The sequence below is a fragment of the Myotis nattereri genome (assembly GCF_964212035.1).
Source record: "Myotis nattereri genome assembly, chromosome: 9".
NCBI lineage: Eukaryota > Metazoa > Chordata > Mammalia > Chiroptera > Vespertilionidae > Myotis > Myotis nattereri.
In genome coordinates, this window is record NC_138084.1 from 59,456,790 (window position 1) to 59,472,151 (window position 15,362).

At 42.6% G+C, this 15,362-nt stretch overlaps 1 protein-coding gene across 2 annotated transcripts in view; it reads left to right on the forward strand.

Annotated features, from left to right (window-relative positions):
* Positions 1-15,362, forward strand: part of FAT3 (FAT atypical cadherin 3) — a 663,604-nt gene that overhangs the window by 522,731 nt on the left and 125,511 nt on the right. The window contains exons 5-7 of one of the 2 annotated variants that reach the window (XM_081099132.1): positions 9,027-9,341; positions 11,766-11,976; positions 12,421-12,489. In XM_081099132.1, the coding sequence (XP_080955258.1) occupies positions 9,027-9,341; positions 11,766-11,976; positions 12,421-12,489 (595 nt within the window). The remainder of the gene's footprint in view (positions 1-9,026; positions 9,342-11,765; positions 11,977-12,420; positions 12,490-15,362) is intronic. The other variant, XM_081099133.1, reaches the window with a different exon arrangement.

The window sequence follows — 15,362 nt, forward strand, 5'->3', positions numbered from 1 at the left end:
TTGTAGTTGGAAGCTATGCCTCAGTTGAAATAGTCTTATCTTTAGAGTTCTTCCTTGCATAAAATCTATTAGCTGAACGCTGAGACTTTTGATAATGAGAGGGAAGAGGGGAAAATACATTTCTTTTGATCTTTGTCATCTGCTTTAGCAGAATATCATGTGCTAAAGTAACTTAGAGCAACCAGGAGTCTCAGGATAAGGGCACAAAGTACTGGGGAAGAAGAAGGAGAATTGCCAGGATAGGGAGAAGGGAGGCAGCAGCCAGGTATGCGTGCAGAGATACTTGGTATCTGGGGGTGTACAGCCTGGACAGTGGCAGCTGCATTAGCAGTAACAGTGCTCTGGGAGCTCCATCGGGGGTGCTGAGGACACCTCCCACCTGCAGTGTGAAGAGTAAGCTATCTACTGTGGCCTCAGGGTGCAGCCGGCAGAATGGAGCAGGCACAGCGCACATGCCATCCTCACAGAAACCACGGTGCGGAGGCCAATGGAACTGTGTTCTGAAGGCGGAAAGTGTGGCCACACTATTTGGGGCAAGCATTTAGGTGAGAAGGTAGTGGTTAGGGGCACAGACCCTGGACCAGGTTGAATGCACTTGATCTCTCAGGGCTCGTTTCTAATCTGTAGTATGGGCTCAATCATCCCCACTTCTCCCGGGACCCATGAGTTGATATTTGTGAAGCACTCAGAAGAAGGTCTGCACAGAGTAAACACCAGGCGCCTGATAAATAGAAGAGAATGGAAACTGGGGACCACCCAGCCCTTCCTTCCTTTTACCTCCTTCATCAGGGAGAAGGGTAGAGCAGATTTTGAGAGAGGGAGCTGAAGATGTGGAAGTGTAACAAGATAGCAGAAGACGTAAATAAATGTGGGTGTTAAGACTTGGAGAACTAGAAGAAGTTGCCATCGTGTGCCACACCTGGGGGCAGTGTGTAAGCAATTGAGGAAAACAGGAAAGGTGTGCAAAGACTGGAGACAGCCAAGGATGGTCCCGATTATCAAAGGAGGGAAAAGCTTGAAGCACAGCTATGAGATTGATTTTGATCCAGAGCCACACTGGGGGAGGGGGGGGATTTTCCACAGATGGTTACCAGGTGCTCCTACATAAGCTGTACAGGGGAGGGGAAAGAGCATGAGCTCTGACGCCAAACTGACTTGGGCGCAGCCCCGTGTCTTGTCACTTACTGGCTGAGTGGCCCTGGAAGAGTTACTTAACTCTGGAGTCTCGTTGTCTGCAGCGGAAGAATAGAAATGGCAGTGCCTACAGGGTTCCTGGGGAAAAAATAGAGAGAATGTAAGTGATCATGCCGTGCACTGAGCAAAGCAGGTATGAAATAAGTGATATCAGTATAACAAAAGAGGCAGCAGACACAGAGTTTAGGATAGAGATCAGCAAATTCTTCTGTAAAAGGCCAAATTTTTTAGGCTTTGTGGCCCCTACAATCTCTGCTTCAACTACTCAATTATGCCTTTACAGCATAGCAAAGCAGCCATAGATAATATGTACATAGATCATATGAAGGGGCATGGCTGTATCCCAATAAGACTTTATTTACCAAAACAAGTGGCCAGATTTGGTTTGAGTTTGCGGATCCCTGGTTCAGAGCCAAATTGCCAGCATTAAAACAAGGCTTTGCCACTTATGAGCAGCATGACCTCGGACAAGTGTGTAAATTCAATTACTTTATTAAATGTGTGTAATAATAGAAACTATCTCATGAGATTGTTTTAACAACTACAGGAATTAAAGGGACAATTGAAGGAGCATGAGCTGGCCTCTCACAGTGAGTCCTTGATAGATAGAGAGTAGGTTTTTGACACCTGGTACCTGCCATCATTATGGTTATCCCAACAATCTAGAGTAGAGAGTCAAAATCTCCAGTAAGATGAAATTTGGTAAGGACAAATGGAAAAGCCTGCAGTTTGGCTCCCAAAAGAAAACCACAGACTTATAATTTATTGCTTTTCACAGGAAAAAGACCCAAGTGGTTTAATTCATTCATATCACAGAGCTATGTGACAGGGCTGCCATCCGAAATAAGTAGTCATGGACTGAATAAGTTTAATATGGTATTGTTTTGTCCTGGCCATTGTAAGAAGAAAGCTGTTATATAAGAAAATACTTGAAAGAAGTAACCAGTATAATGAATAACCAATTCATTATAAATAATGAATGATCTGAGTAATGATTATATGAATTAGAGTTTTTCAGTCTTGAGTGAGGATCTCAAATATACTCCAGGATTTTATGAGTATGACAATTTTAAAACATGACCCCCTAAATAACTTAACTCTCCTCTCATAGAGGTGGGGTTTATGACCTCTCTCCTTGAATCTGAACTTTGAGACTATTACTGAGTAGCATACGGATCAGATGATGCTGTGCCAGTTTCTGAGCTCAGCCTTACGATTGGCAACTGCTGTTTTCTGGACTTCAGCCTTTTGCCCTAAGGACCCAGCCACTGTGCTGTGAGAAAGCACAGGACACACAAAGAGGCCACTTGTAAGTATTGGGGCTGTTGATCTCAGTTCCCCCTAAGGTCCCAGCCAGTGGCCACCATCAACCAATAGGCATATTCGATGACTACATGCCCGGTTACTTATGACTGTGATTGTATGAGAGACTCCAAGTAAGAACGGCCCCTAGAACCGTGAGAGACAAGAAAAGGGTCATGGTTATTTTAAGCCACCTAATTTTGGGTTACACTGCATTAAATAACTGAGACAATGTGGAAGAGGAATTTGACTTTTTTGTAAAGTTACAAAGAGTAAAAGTAGTCTATCAACCTATAGGCAGTCTAGGCTAAATATGGGCAGGTAGATTCAGGCTCAATGTTAAGAGCTTTCTAAAAATTAAACTTACCAAATAATAAGTGAGCTGTTTCATAAGGCATTGAGCTGTTATTGAAAATATCTAGATTGTAGTCAGTTTGGAATATTATAGAGGATTTGAGATATGAGGGAGGAATGAATTTGATAGGAATCTATGTATACTTGTTTGTTGGTTTATTTCCCAATTTGCCTCGAAAAGAATTTTGTAACTAGATGGCAATGGATGAAAATTTCATTAATTCATTTAGCAAATATTTATTGAATGCTTACTACATCCACTGTTATAGGTGCTAGCAATACATCTGTGAACAAAACAGATGAAAATCTATGCTTTATGGAACTCATATTCTAATAGAGGCAGAAATGCAATAGGCATAAAAGTAGTGTGTGTGTGTGTGTGTGTGTGTGTGTGTGTGTGTGTGTGTGAAATCACATAAATATAAAGGGTCAAGGACAAATAAAAAGCAGTGGAGGAGATATGTAAACCTGAAGAAAGGTTTAAAACTTTAAATATAGTGTCTGGTAAATAGCCTCTTTTGATAAGCTAATGGTTGAGGAGAATAGCGGAATTGAACTCTCCATATTAAAAATAATTGAATATATTCTCAGACACTCTTGTAATCACTGGGGACAAGGCAGTGGGCAACACACAAGGTCTCAGTTCTAAGACTGTTTACACATTATATTCAACTGCAGGGAGAGAGACAACAAAATAAATGCATCAGGCAGTTTTCAATGAGTGAGAAGTATGGCCTTCCACCAGATGCTATAACTTTACAATTATCAATGTCTATCCATTTTTGGTCCTGTACAGATTTTGCATCTTCCAGGGGGAGACTTGAAATCATGTTCCCCTTTGTAATTTTGTCATAATCTATTGGGATATGTGGATTACCTTCTGGCTCTGCCTGATATTCACAGACCACAAGGGTACAATAGAAAATTGAAAGGGATTGTGATATTCTTTCAGTGGTACTGAACTATTTGTGGTTCCTTTTATTAGCTGTAAACATAAAAAGATATTAATCTTCTGGGCTTTTGATTAATTCCCAAACCACCGATTATTGATCAATGATGAGAATAGAAAATCTTAGTTAGTATTTAAAAATCTAAGTTGGTATTTTCTTGTCAGGTTGTGGCAGAGCAAGAAGATAATGGGTAGTTTCCAAGCAATAGCTAATCTCTTGCATCGTTAATGATAAGTGACACAGAGGAAGAGATAATGGTCACTTATCTCAGTTAGTTTTGCTTCAGTCCCCAGTGCTGCTACTTCTCCCATATACGCTAATTCCTCATGATGGGCTGAGGCCAATGTCAGTATTAAATATAAAGTCTACGAATCTGATACAAACATCAATGATTAATATTCCAGGTACAAACATGGCTGGACACATGCATGGTTCTAAAAAAATGTTGACCTTAAACAAATAGGCTGCCAGATAATTCTCCAGCAAAATCGCTTTATTTGAAAACAAGGAAGAATTGTAATTTGGGGCATGTGATCTACAGTTGAACCACACATAAGACCAGAGAAACAAAGGGGAGAAGGGGGATGGAATGCTCTTTTATGGACTTAGAGGTGGTGAGGTAAATAAAGACTCCATTTCAGGAAAGTGAAAGTTCAAAGTATATTATATGTGTCTTTTCATTGGCTGAGCTGTTACTGGGCAAGGAGGAATCTTTTCTTTCTCCTGCTGAGGTAGTAATGTGGTATCACTTCCTGTTGGCAATACAGTGTTCCTATCTCTTTCTATTGGGGTCAGCAGTATGCGTGGAGTGACATGTGTGTGAGAGTTGTCTCTTTCTAGCCTCTCAACTCCATTTTAAATGAGCTTTGTATTTATCAATTTTCACAGAAATAATAATGAAAATTAAGACTTTGAGGTTAGCAATGACGTAGTTCATTTCAGCCAACATTATTAACAGTACACCAGGTTCCAGGAAAGAGATGCAAAAGACAAGGTCCCTGCCTTTGAATAGCTCACAGTGAACGGAAGGAGCCAAACACATGAATAAATCATTTCAGTAGATTGGAGATAAGTGGCCAGCTCAGTTTTGGAATTGGCGAGAAATCATTATGAGTAATCATAGGATTAGTAGTGTTCTCAGTGACGTATAAACCCTAGAGTACATGGCTGAAATTTTGTCTATCTCTACCTGATCCCCATTCATAGAATCGTAGAGTGAGAAGCACTTGGAAGATAATATATTATTAACCTCTTTATTAGTTACAGATGAAGAAACAGAGACAGACCCTTTAGTATCTGAATGTGCTCTCCATTTATTATCATAGGGAAGAGTTTTGGGTAAATTAATTCTTAATTTTATTCAACAACACTTATTTGGCACTTAGAACTGTGCCAGCTGCCAGAACGTAACGATGAGTAAGAGACGGGCCCTGATCTCAAGTTGCTCAAGGTCTGAAATGATTGAGTGAAGACCAACCAGCAAATCTATAATAATAAAAGCATAATATGCTAATTAGACTGGACGTCCTTCCAGACAACCTTCCAGACGAAGCTGTGAGGGAAGCCCGGGTCATAGGTGCCAGTTCTGGCTGGGGGAAGGAAGGCCGACTCTTGCACGAATTTCATACATCGGGCCTCTAGTAGATCATAAAAATGCAAGATGATAATTAGTGTCCTAGAGCTATGCATACAGTGGAGTGGGAATATGGTGATGGTGCAGGACGCAGAAATGGTTTTGCAGAAGAAGGGGTGTTTGAATAGATGCCTCTAGAATGAGTCATGTGTATTCTCAACAGAAAGCATTCCATGGAGACAAACAGCTATGCAGTGGGATGGAGATGCAAGAGCATGGCATACTGAGGGCCTCCCAGGTTTGCAGTGTAACTGAGCATAGAGAGAGGGAAAGGAGCAGATAATGAAAATCTGGTGATAGTCAAGGCCAGTTCCTTGTCCTCAAGGAGCCTCTGAAGAATAGTTAACAGGTCAGATTTTGGTGAAGAAATAACACTTTATAACAAAGGTGAAGGCCAGAGGCAGGGAGACCAGGAGACTAATGTGATAGTCCAAGCAAGATGCAAATGAGGCTTGTTCATAGGGCAAGTTAGGCAGATGAGTTTGGTATAAAGGCTACACATAAGAGATACCTGAAGGCTTCCAAGTTTGGTTGGATGTGAATAGTTAGACAGAGCAGGGACTCTAGATGGAAGCTGAGGATTCTCTAGATGGATGGATGTGTGAGTAGATGGGGGTTATCATTCATTGAAACAATGAAAATAGGAGAAGGAAGAGGATGATGATTTCAGTCTGTGATTTGGGGTATTGGGGCACATGTGAGAGGGACAGAGAGTACATTCCTAGTAAATAGTTGAACATGTTGGTTTGGAGATGGAGAATGAGGCTTAGGCACAAGGGCACACATTAGGGAATTATCAGCATATAGGTGATGATTGAAGCCATGGATAAGAAGGTGGAAGACGTGTAGGCTAAAGGCAGGAAAGGCAGCTTGTAGTGATTTTATAAAGGGCCTTGAGTGACCTCTGAAGGTTTTACATGGTGAAACTGCCTTGGCTAAAGAGATTGTCCAAGTTGGAGTTGAATTAAAGTTTAATTCATTAAGTAAACATGTGTAGAGCATGTTCTGTGTAGCTTGACATGGGTGAGGGCGGTGAATAAAAAAAGGCGAAGTCTGTTTTGCCCTGGTGCGGCCTCTCAGCTTAGGTTGGAGAATCATGTATGTAGTTAATTTCCATAACAATAAGTACTACAAAAGAAAAGTACTTAGGGCAATTTAATAGTACGTAATTCAGGAGGGGAGTAGAGGAGGGGGCTGGCACTTGGTCTGTGGGGTCAGGGGAGGAATCCCTGAGGAAGTGACATTTCAACTGGACCTAAAGAATAGACAAGACCCAGGTGAAGGGATGGGGAAGACACTCCAGGGAGAGAAGATGGCATGTGCAAAAGCCCTGAGGTGGTAGAGTGTGTTCAAGGGCCTGAAAGGTGCCTGTGTAGCCTGAGAGAATGAGAGGTGGGTGCTTGAGGTGAGGTGGTGATGTAGGTAAGCCAACTCTCCATAACACACCTGGGAGCTGCTTCATGAGCCCATGCAACTGCCACTATTCCCTGCTTGCACACATGTTGACGACCTGGGTTTGTCAGTCCAGGTTTACTCCAAAGGAAAACATTTTTACAATAGCAGGATCCTTAAGTGAGCAGTGAGCCACAGCCAGGAGAGTCGCTCTTTCCCATGGCAGCCACCTGGACCTGAATTGGAACTGGAATTCCATCTTGGAGCTGACTATGGGCATTTATTGACAAGCAGTGAGGAGGTGAGGACTGTGAGCGTTGTTTGGATTTGGAAAGAGGCTGTTCAAGCAAAAAAGAAAGGCAGAGGGATTGAAAAGCCAAGAAATCAATGTGTTTTGGTCAACACAGCTCGCCTGGGAGTATAACATTTTAGCTTGGCAGCGGCAGAACATGCCTTTTTTGGAACTCAGCATGTCCAGAAATTAGCTCAAAAGTCAAAATCCAGCCTTGGAACATATTGGTCTCGATGTGTTTCTTTTGTGAATCCTAACAAACCAATGGGGAAAATAACTTTGGAAGGAAACTTGATTGATTTTTCAAAGAAAGCAAGAACTCTGAAAGTTTACCTTAAATGCATTAAAGCCATCCTCCTAGGCAGCTTGTAAGAGAAACTAAATTAGATTGCAATTCTGTTTTGCAAAAAGGATTTAATTTGTTTTACCAAATGTGGGGATTTTTTTTCCAGTTATTCCTGTCAGTTTGGTTTATTAGGTGAAAAACTGGATGGCCAGGTTCTATAATTCACTGTTTTTTTCCTCCTATTGATAACAAATGCATCTCCATGTTCCCTCCAGTCTCCAAATACATATTTTGAAGTAATAAGCTGTTGTATTCAAGGTAGTATTTAAAGATTAAATATAGGGCCCTAGTTGGTTTGGCTCAGTGGATAGAGCGTCGGCCTGCAGACCAAAGGGTCCTGGGTTTGATTCCGGTCAAACACATGTAGTTGGTTGCAGGCTACTCCCCGGCCCGGGCCCTGGTCGGGCTCGTACAGGAGGCAACCAATTGATGCGTTTCTCTTGCATCGATGTTTCTCTCTGTCTTTCCCTCTCTCTTCCACTCTCCTTAAAAATAAATGGAAAAATATCCTCAGGTGAGGATTAAAAAGAAAAAAAAGATTAAATATAGGTTCTTTCAGGTTTTGTGGTAAAGCAGAATTGCCAAAAATTCAATACTTGGGCTTTAACACTTAGTAACAATGGGACCTCTGTGCCTCTATTTTCTCATCTGTAAAATGGAAATAAATAAACCTGTTCACTTACTAAAGAGGGCATTTGGAAAGTGAATGAAATAATGCAAGGAAGAGTGCTTTATATACTGTGCCACCATCTACATGTTAAGTATTAATCTTATAATAATTCTCATCACTATGACCAAGAAGATCATTCACAATAAGACTCAAAGACTTTTTATATCTGCCAAGCAAATTTTTATAGGTATGCTCTTCATTTATTTCCTCTTTCTTAATGTTTACCAAATACATAAGATTCATAAGAATCACATCTCAGAAATATGAGAAGGGGTGTCCATTCCCCTCCTATTTTCCAGAGAGGAAAAAAAAAGTTATTTTGTGACTGTCCAAAACATATTTTACCTGTCAGATGTACCCACAGAATTGTAAAGTACATATCACAGTTTCCCTTTTGTCCATTAACAATGTAAAATTTACAAATTTTTCATGAAGATAGAAGAGAAAGAAAAGAAAATGAATAGTGAAAAACTTTGAATGGTGATAGCATTGTCCAAGGATTAGAAGAAACACTCATGGGTTAACATATACTGTAAATTGTCATATTGTTTATTGTGTCTGCTGAGGGGAGCATGGTATAGGTCCCCTAGGTCTGCATAAGCTGGCACATTTTGTAAAGCAGTCCTATTTCTTCTCCCTCTTCACTCCATACCATGAGAGCCTTGCCTCTCTCCTAGCTTTTCCACAATAGTTTCCACTACTGGATTTAAGGCTTCCCCTCTCTCTGTGGGTGAACTATGAAGAGCAGTGCCTTTGACATGAACTACAGGAATAGGAAAAGTTGAGATGTTCTCCAGTATAGAATAGACCTTTTGTGGGGTGGCAGGAGGACGAGTGGCAAGAAGAGATTTTCTCCTTTCTGGTTGTAAAATGCTTTCTCTTCCAAATCTCAGGTGACAGTGACAGATGGCGGTTCCTCTCCGAAACAGTCAACCATCTGGGTAGTGGTTCAGGTTTTGGATGAAAATGACAACAAGCCCCAGTTCCCCGAGAAGGTCTACCAGATCAAGCTACCAGAACGTGACCGGAAGAAGAGGGGAGAACCCATTTACAGAGCTTTTGCATTTGATAGAGATGAGGGTCCCAACGCCGAAATCTCCTACAGTATAGTGGATGGCAATGATGATGGAAAGTTCTTTATTGACCCTAAAACTGGCATGGTTTCTTCCAGAAAGCAATTTACAGCAGGGAGTTATGACATCCTAACGGTAAGATTTTTCTGAACCTCAGTAATGTTAATAGGGGGAAGGATTCACTTTCTCATTCATGTATATTTATTTGAACAATGAATCTTTAGAGTAAAAAGTAGTGGAAGGCTACCTCTGTTTCAGTGATATTTTTAAAATAATGATACCATTTCCTTTGGTTGTGTCCTTTCAGCAAACCTCCTTCATTCCCAGTCCACATCCTGCTCCACCACATACTCAACACATTCCCTGTGACCCTAAATTGTTTCAAGGTACTATGCATAGATGTAAACTGAGGGTAGGGGAATAGCAGAGTGACACATTCCACCTGCTACTCAGCATCACTCAATGTGTCTCCAAGAATTTCCAAAGAAAACAGCTCTTATAATTGTTGACAATGTGATAGAACATGAACTGTGAATTGTGAGACACAAATCACAGTTATGCTTATTCTCTAAAAAGTGTGTGGGGTCGGGGGACCTTAAGTAAAAAGTGACTAAATTTTTCAGTGTTAGAAAATTAAAAACAAAAACAGACATGAGCACCATCTCAAATAGAGACTTAAACTCCCATGTCTAAGGTTCCAGCCAGCTCCCCCCACTCCTAACCACACTAGACATATAATACTTATGCCAGAAAGGGGACTGGTCATCCTACAAATGATGGACTCTTTCTAGGGACCCAACAAATGGCATGAGTTAGCACCATCTGCCATCTTTCTATTAGTCCTCAACCTTCTCTGCTGTATACAGTCAGTTCTTTATTGTTTTAAAGGATGCCCTTTGTCCCTTAATTTATCTTTTCACTCCTATGTTCTGGACTTGGGTTCTTTTCCTGCTCAGTAATGCATCCAAAACAGTGGGCAGAGAAAAGAAGATAATAAAAAACTAGCCCTGTTTGTACCGTGAAAAGCTCTGCTGAGGTGAGTGCTGTTGCAGCTGTGTGAGACTTGCCAATGGGAATCTCTGAGGATGGCATGGACGGCAGTGGATGCTGTTGGTGCCCACCCAGATTCCCGTTACTAGGCTGGTGCAGCTATCCCCAAACTGAGTGACTGGATGTTGGCTGCTAAGGGCTCAGAGCTGCCCTCTTCTCCAGAGAGTCATCCTTGACCGAACTTTTTGATTCCACATTCCCACCCCAGCCCAGCAGCCCACAACCAATGACTGACCGACACCTGATACAAAACTCCAACCCACTAGCCTCCAGGTGGGTCCAATTCAGTGGTGCAGTTCATGATTCCAAGGTCCCTATGGAATCAGGCTGAGATTAGACTTTAACTGAGACCACATCCTTGCTTAACATCTTCCCCCCTGTCCATCCTGCTTTCTTCACTTCCTTTCTCCTGAGAACACTTCTCCTCCACCCCCAAATCATTTGCACTCAAATCCCTGTCTCGGGCTCTGCTCCTAGGGAACCTGACCTAAGACATCTATCTTCAAGGGTCCTCCCTCTCACAGGAATTTTCCAGGGCAAAGTGGTCATCCATGAACACAGAGCACTAGGGAGCTAGGAGTTGCCACCGTTTTTAAAGGCTGTAACTATTACCCATGCATCTATAAATGTTCATTTTAACCTGATATTTTAAAAATCCTTTGTTTTTCTTTTCTCTCAGTGGTGTCTGCTTTTTAGATGTAACTACCTCCCACACACACGCAGTTTAAGCCTAGGACACCATAGCAGTTTATCCTGCTCATATGAGTGAGGAGACATGCTTTCCTTGGCTTTTACATCAGACCATACAGAAGAATCATTAACACCCTTGTCCCCACTCCACTGCCTTCAGGAGCCCATGCTTCCATCAAGGGAGTTCTTCACCATCATTCAGTTGGCATAACTGAAGGGCCTCTGAGGCAGTTAGAGCAAGGCTGCTGCCTTTCCCACACCTACTCCACTCATCCTGGACGGTGTGAGTGAAATCCTTCTCCAGAATAAAGCAGAAGGAAGGAGCTGCAAAACATAACCATTCACACACACACACACACACACACACACACACACACACACACACTTCTGTGCACACACTTTATTCACACTTAAGCAGATTCACAATGTACTTTAGTCCCTTTCAAGCATCACCCTCAGAGGTATAAAGAATCAAATGAGCTATTTCTACACATGTAACTCTCATTCATGACCATAAAAGGCTGAGAATTGTAAGTGCAACATTTGTTTTTCAAGTTTTCCACTTCTATAAGGTTGGCTGTGGTCCAAATCCCCTTCTGGTGAGTGTGGCGTGGGACCCCCAGGTGACCAAGTTAAAGCTATTTGCCTTCCAGTTCCTGAGCTCATTCTTCCCAAATCTCCACACTCTTCTTCCCTTTGCTGACACGGTGACGAGTGTGGACATTCAGCTCTCTCAACAATCTATGAGTGACAGATCCAAACTTCTGCGAGGATCCGAGCTCTAAGACATCTTTCTGTTTTCCCTCCGTGTGTGAGTAGATAAAGGCGGTGGACAATGGGCGCCCACAGAAATCCTCCACGGCCCGTCTCCACATTGAATGGATTAAGAAACCACCCGCTTCGCCTATACCGCTAACCTTCGATGAGCCATTTTATAACTTCACAGTCATGGAGAGCGATAGAGTCACCGAGATTGTGGGGGTTGTGTCTGTGCAGCCAGCTAACACCCCTCTGTGGTTTGACATAGTTGGTAAGTTTGAGTCCTCCAGAGCTGTATGGGGCAATGTGATCATTGACTGTTTGAAGCAACTAGCAAAAAAATAAAAAACAAACAACAACAAAAAAAAACAAATTAAGAAAAAAACCACGAATGATCAGTGCTAAGATTGAAACATGTATAGTGCTGGAATGCAAAAGAGCCAGTAAAATGAGTAATAGACATGTGCTTTCGTTCCGACTCTGTAGCTAAGCTGAACAGAAAGTGCTCTCTGGCTGGATTTTCCATAGTACGTTATTTACTGCAATCTTAATGTCTTTCTGTGTGTCATTTAAATTCTATTGTCACACTTGGCTAATCTCATTTCTAAATGTATTGATGGTACTAGACTTGCTGTCCTTCATTTCTCTCTTTTTCTTCACCTTTTTTTCTGCATTCTGTTCTTTTTTTTTCTGCTCCCGACTACCCTGCTTCAAGGTGGCAAGCATGCTCGAGAGATGTTCTATATTCTACAGACAGCTTGTGGGCAGAACTGTTCAACAGAAGGTACCCTTAGTGCAAACACATTTGCTAAAATACAACTATCCAATCTGCCTTTTACAGTTTTTTAAAGCGAATTAAATGGCATCTTTCATAACCGCCTGTGACAGGCTGAAGTGCAGCCCACAGACCTCATACCCGCCTCTAACAGCAATTGCATTACTCGTATCCAGTGACTCTTTTGTTTGAGGTTGGATGGGGTTTGGGTTTCCAGTGGGGGTTGTTTTGATTTATTATTCATTGTTTTTGAGGTATCCTGGGCTTTTTGTTGTTTTGTTTTCATCTTTTTTGTAGGTTGGTTTATTTAACTGGGCCTTTTCCAATTGAGAAGTAAAGTAAAATATATCCCAACTCGTCTGTTTTGCAGCAGTAATGCCATTCCTAGACCCAAAACCCCCACCAGGAAGAGTTTCCTGGCTGCTCTCCACAAAAGGAAGGGCAGGAAATGGAATCGGGATATATAGCCAGTGAGAGCTTCCCTTAAGAGCTGAATAGAGAAAGCAGATGGAAGCATACAGGATAGACCTTGGGAGCCAACCTTTGAATTCCTTGAAAGCAAGCAAGCACGCAGGCTGCAAAAGGAGAGGGTGAAACAGCAAGGCTGCCCTCAACAAACCCGCAGGGAGAGCGGTGGAGAGGAAATAAGTGCTGAGGACCAGGAAACCTAGGCTATTGCTCAGAGGAGAGAGGGGAGAGTGTCTGCCAGCCCTGGATCTGACTCCGCTGAGCTAGAGCTGACTTCCCACGGTTCTCTGTGGGAGGCGGGGAATCCAGATTGCTGGTCTGGGGGAGTCATTTCCTTCCACATGTCACTGCCTGGAAAAGATGGGCAAGAACCTGCCTCTCTTTCCCAGGAATGGCTGGATCTGGGGAAAGCATTTAGAACATTCCACATCCGTTTTAATGAGGCACAGGAAAAGCATGCCTCCTGACCCCCAACCAGACCTCAGTAGAGAGGGTCCTCCGAACTCCAAGCAAGAAAGGGCCTGTTTTCTACATATGTCACTTTTCTGAAATGATGGTAGGACGTCTCTGTTTTACTTAGTTGGCATTCATCACAGCATCCCTGTACATGGCCATCCTCATTCCAAGCTTTCAACTCCTTCTTCATCTCTGCTTCATGCATTTGAAATGGAACCTCCTTTGGTCCATGGAACATGTCTCTGCTTCTGTATCTTCTCAGTAATTTTCAGCTTGTTGGGTTATTATCTGAGGCAGCTCTCTCTTTCTTGGTGAAACTAAGCATTGCCTATATGCATCGCCTGGTTGCCTGTTCCATCTGCTTGGGTGATTCCTTTGCCACCACCCCCAGGTGGAATCTTAGAAAGTGCAATTCAATGTTAACATGTGTCCTTGGTGCTGGGCCTCTAGGGGCATGTGTGATAGTGACTTATTTTAGGTAACCCAAAGGAGTATAGTCCAAACCCATAGGCAGCAGGCCTGCTGGGGTGCTGCCCCGAGTTGTGGGAGGAGCTGCCCTCTCTCATCAGCCACCAGTTTATTTCCCTCCTTCCCTGACCGTCCAGTTTGCAAGCACCTGGACAGCCTGACACCATTGCTTCTGTCCCTTGTGTGATCTGTTCATGCAACCTCCTGACCCTCAGCACATCTCACCACCTTCCCTGCCCACCCTCTTCAAAAGCGCCGCAAGCACACCTTTCTTTGATGCTCATTCTGACCAGACATCTGACCCGTTAGCCAAGTCAAGTTTGTAATTCCTCAGCTTTCCTGCATGTGTGTTTGTGTGTGTCTGTGTGGTTACATATAGGTAAGCATGTCTAGTAGTACTGCATGTTGCCTTACTTGCATGTTTTATATCAGCATTATTAGTGCTATTGTATATTTTCAATCGTGTTTCTCCTATCTCCATCCATAAACCTTAAGGTCAAGACCTTTGTCTCCTCATTCCTTCCTTCTGCCAATGCTTCTGTTGTGGTCCATTGAGGGTGCGTGGGATAAACTATGGTGACCAATGGAGACGGCCCAGGTAGACAATGCATTAACCCTGTGATGCCACCTGAGACCAACTGAGTTAGTGTGACCTTCCATTGCATTCCCAGCCATATCCACCACCGCACCTGAGAGGGGCAGTTTGCAAATGAGAGCCCTCCCTAGGAAGAGTCCCTTTAGGCTGCTCCCAATGCATGTTTGGGAATCATTGTCAAAACCATGGCATCAGTTTTCTGTTTCTCCCTCTTTGTGTTTCTAAGTGCTGCATTCTTCTTATAGAATCTTCTCAGATTCCGTGTACTGAGTAGCTCCTTTAATGAAGACCACAGGGTTGTCCCTCTGGTTTGTGATGTTTCCATCACAGATTTCACTGGGGGCCCGGTAACCTCTAGCCAAGCTTCTCCTACAAATAGAACTTACTTAGCTGGAGGCTCAAACAGAACATGATTTTATTTCCACCCCCACATCTACCCAACTTCTTGAAACACCAACTCTCTATTTCACTGCAAAAATAAAATATTTTCCCCAGGCGCTGGTTGCTTTCAGTATAGATATGGTCCCTCTTCCACAAAATCCCCCTTTGAGAATCTTTTCTCATCTAACAATTTTTTTTCCAGTCTCCAGACAACAGCCTGTTGTTTTCTTAATCATATTCAAATATTTCATTCTCACTTTTAAGATTTCTTGCTTAGTTATCCTTAGCCATTGAAACTTTCCTCTCTCTTCCCTTTCTCCTTACCTAAGCGTCTTTCCTGGCCAAGCTAACAATAGAGGGAAAGGGAACAGTACTTCCAATGGTTAGGAAACTTAGCAGTGCACTATAATTGAATGCTAAGAATAGACACGAGGCATACAGTGTCAGCACGGATCTGAAACGGGGTCTCCGGTTAAAGTAGGTCTTGCCCAGGTAAATACTCTATGACTCTTCC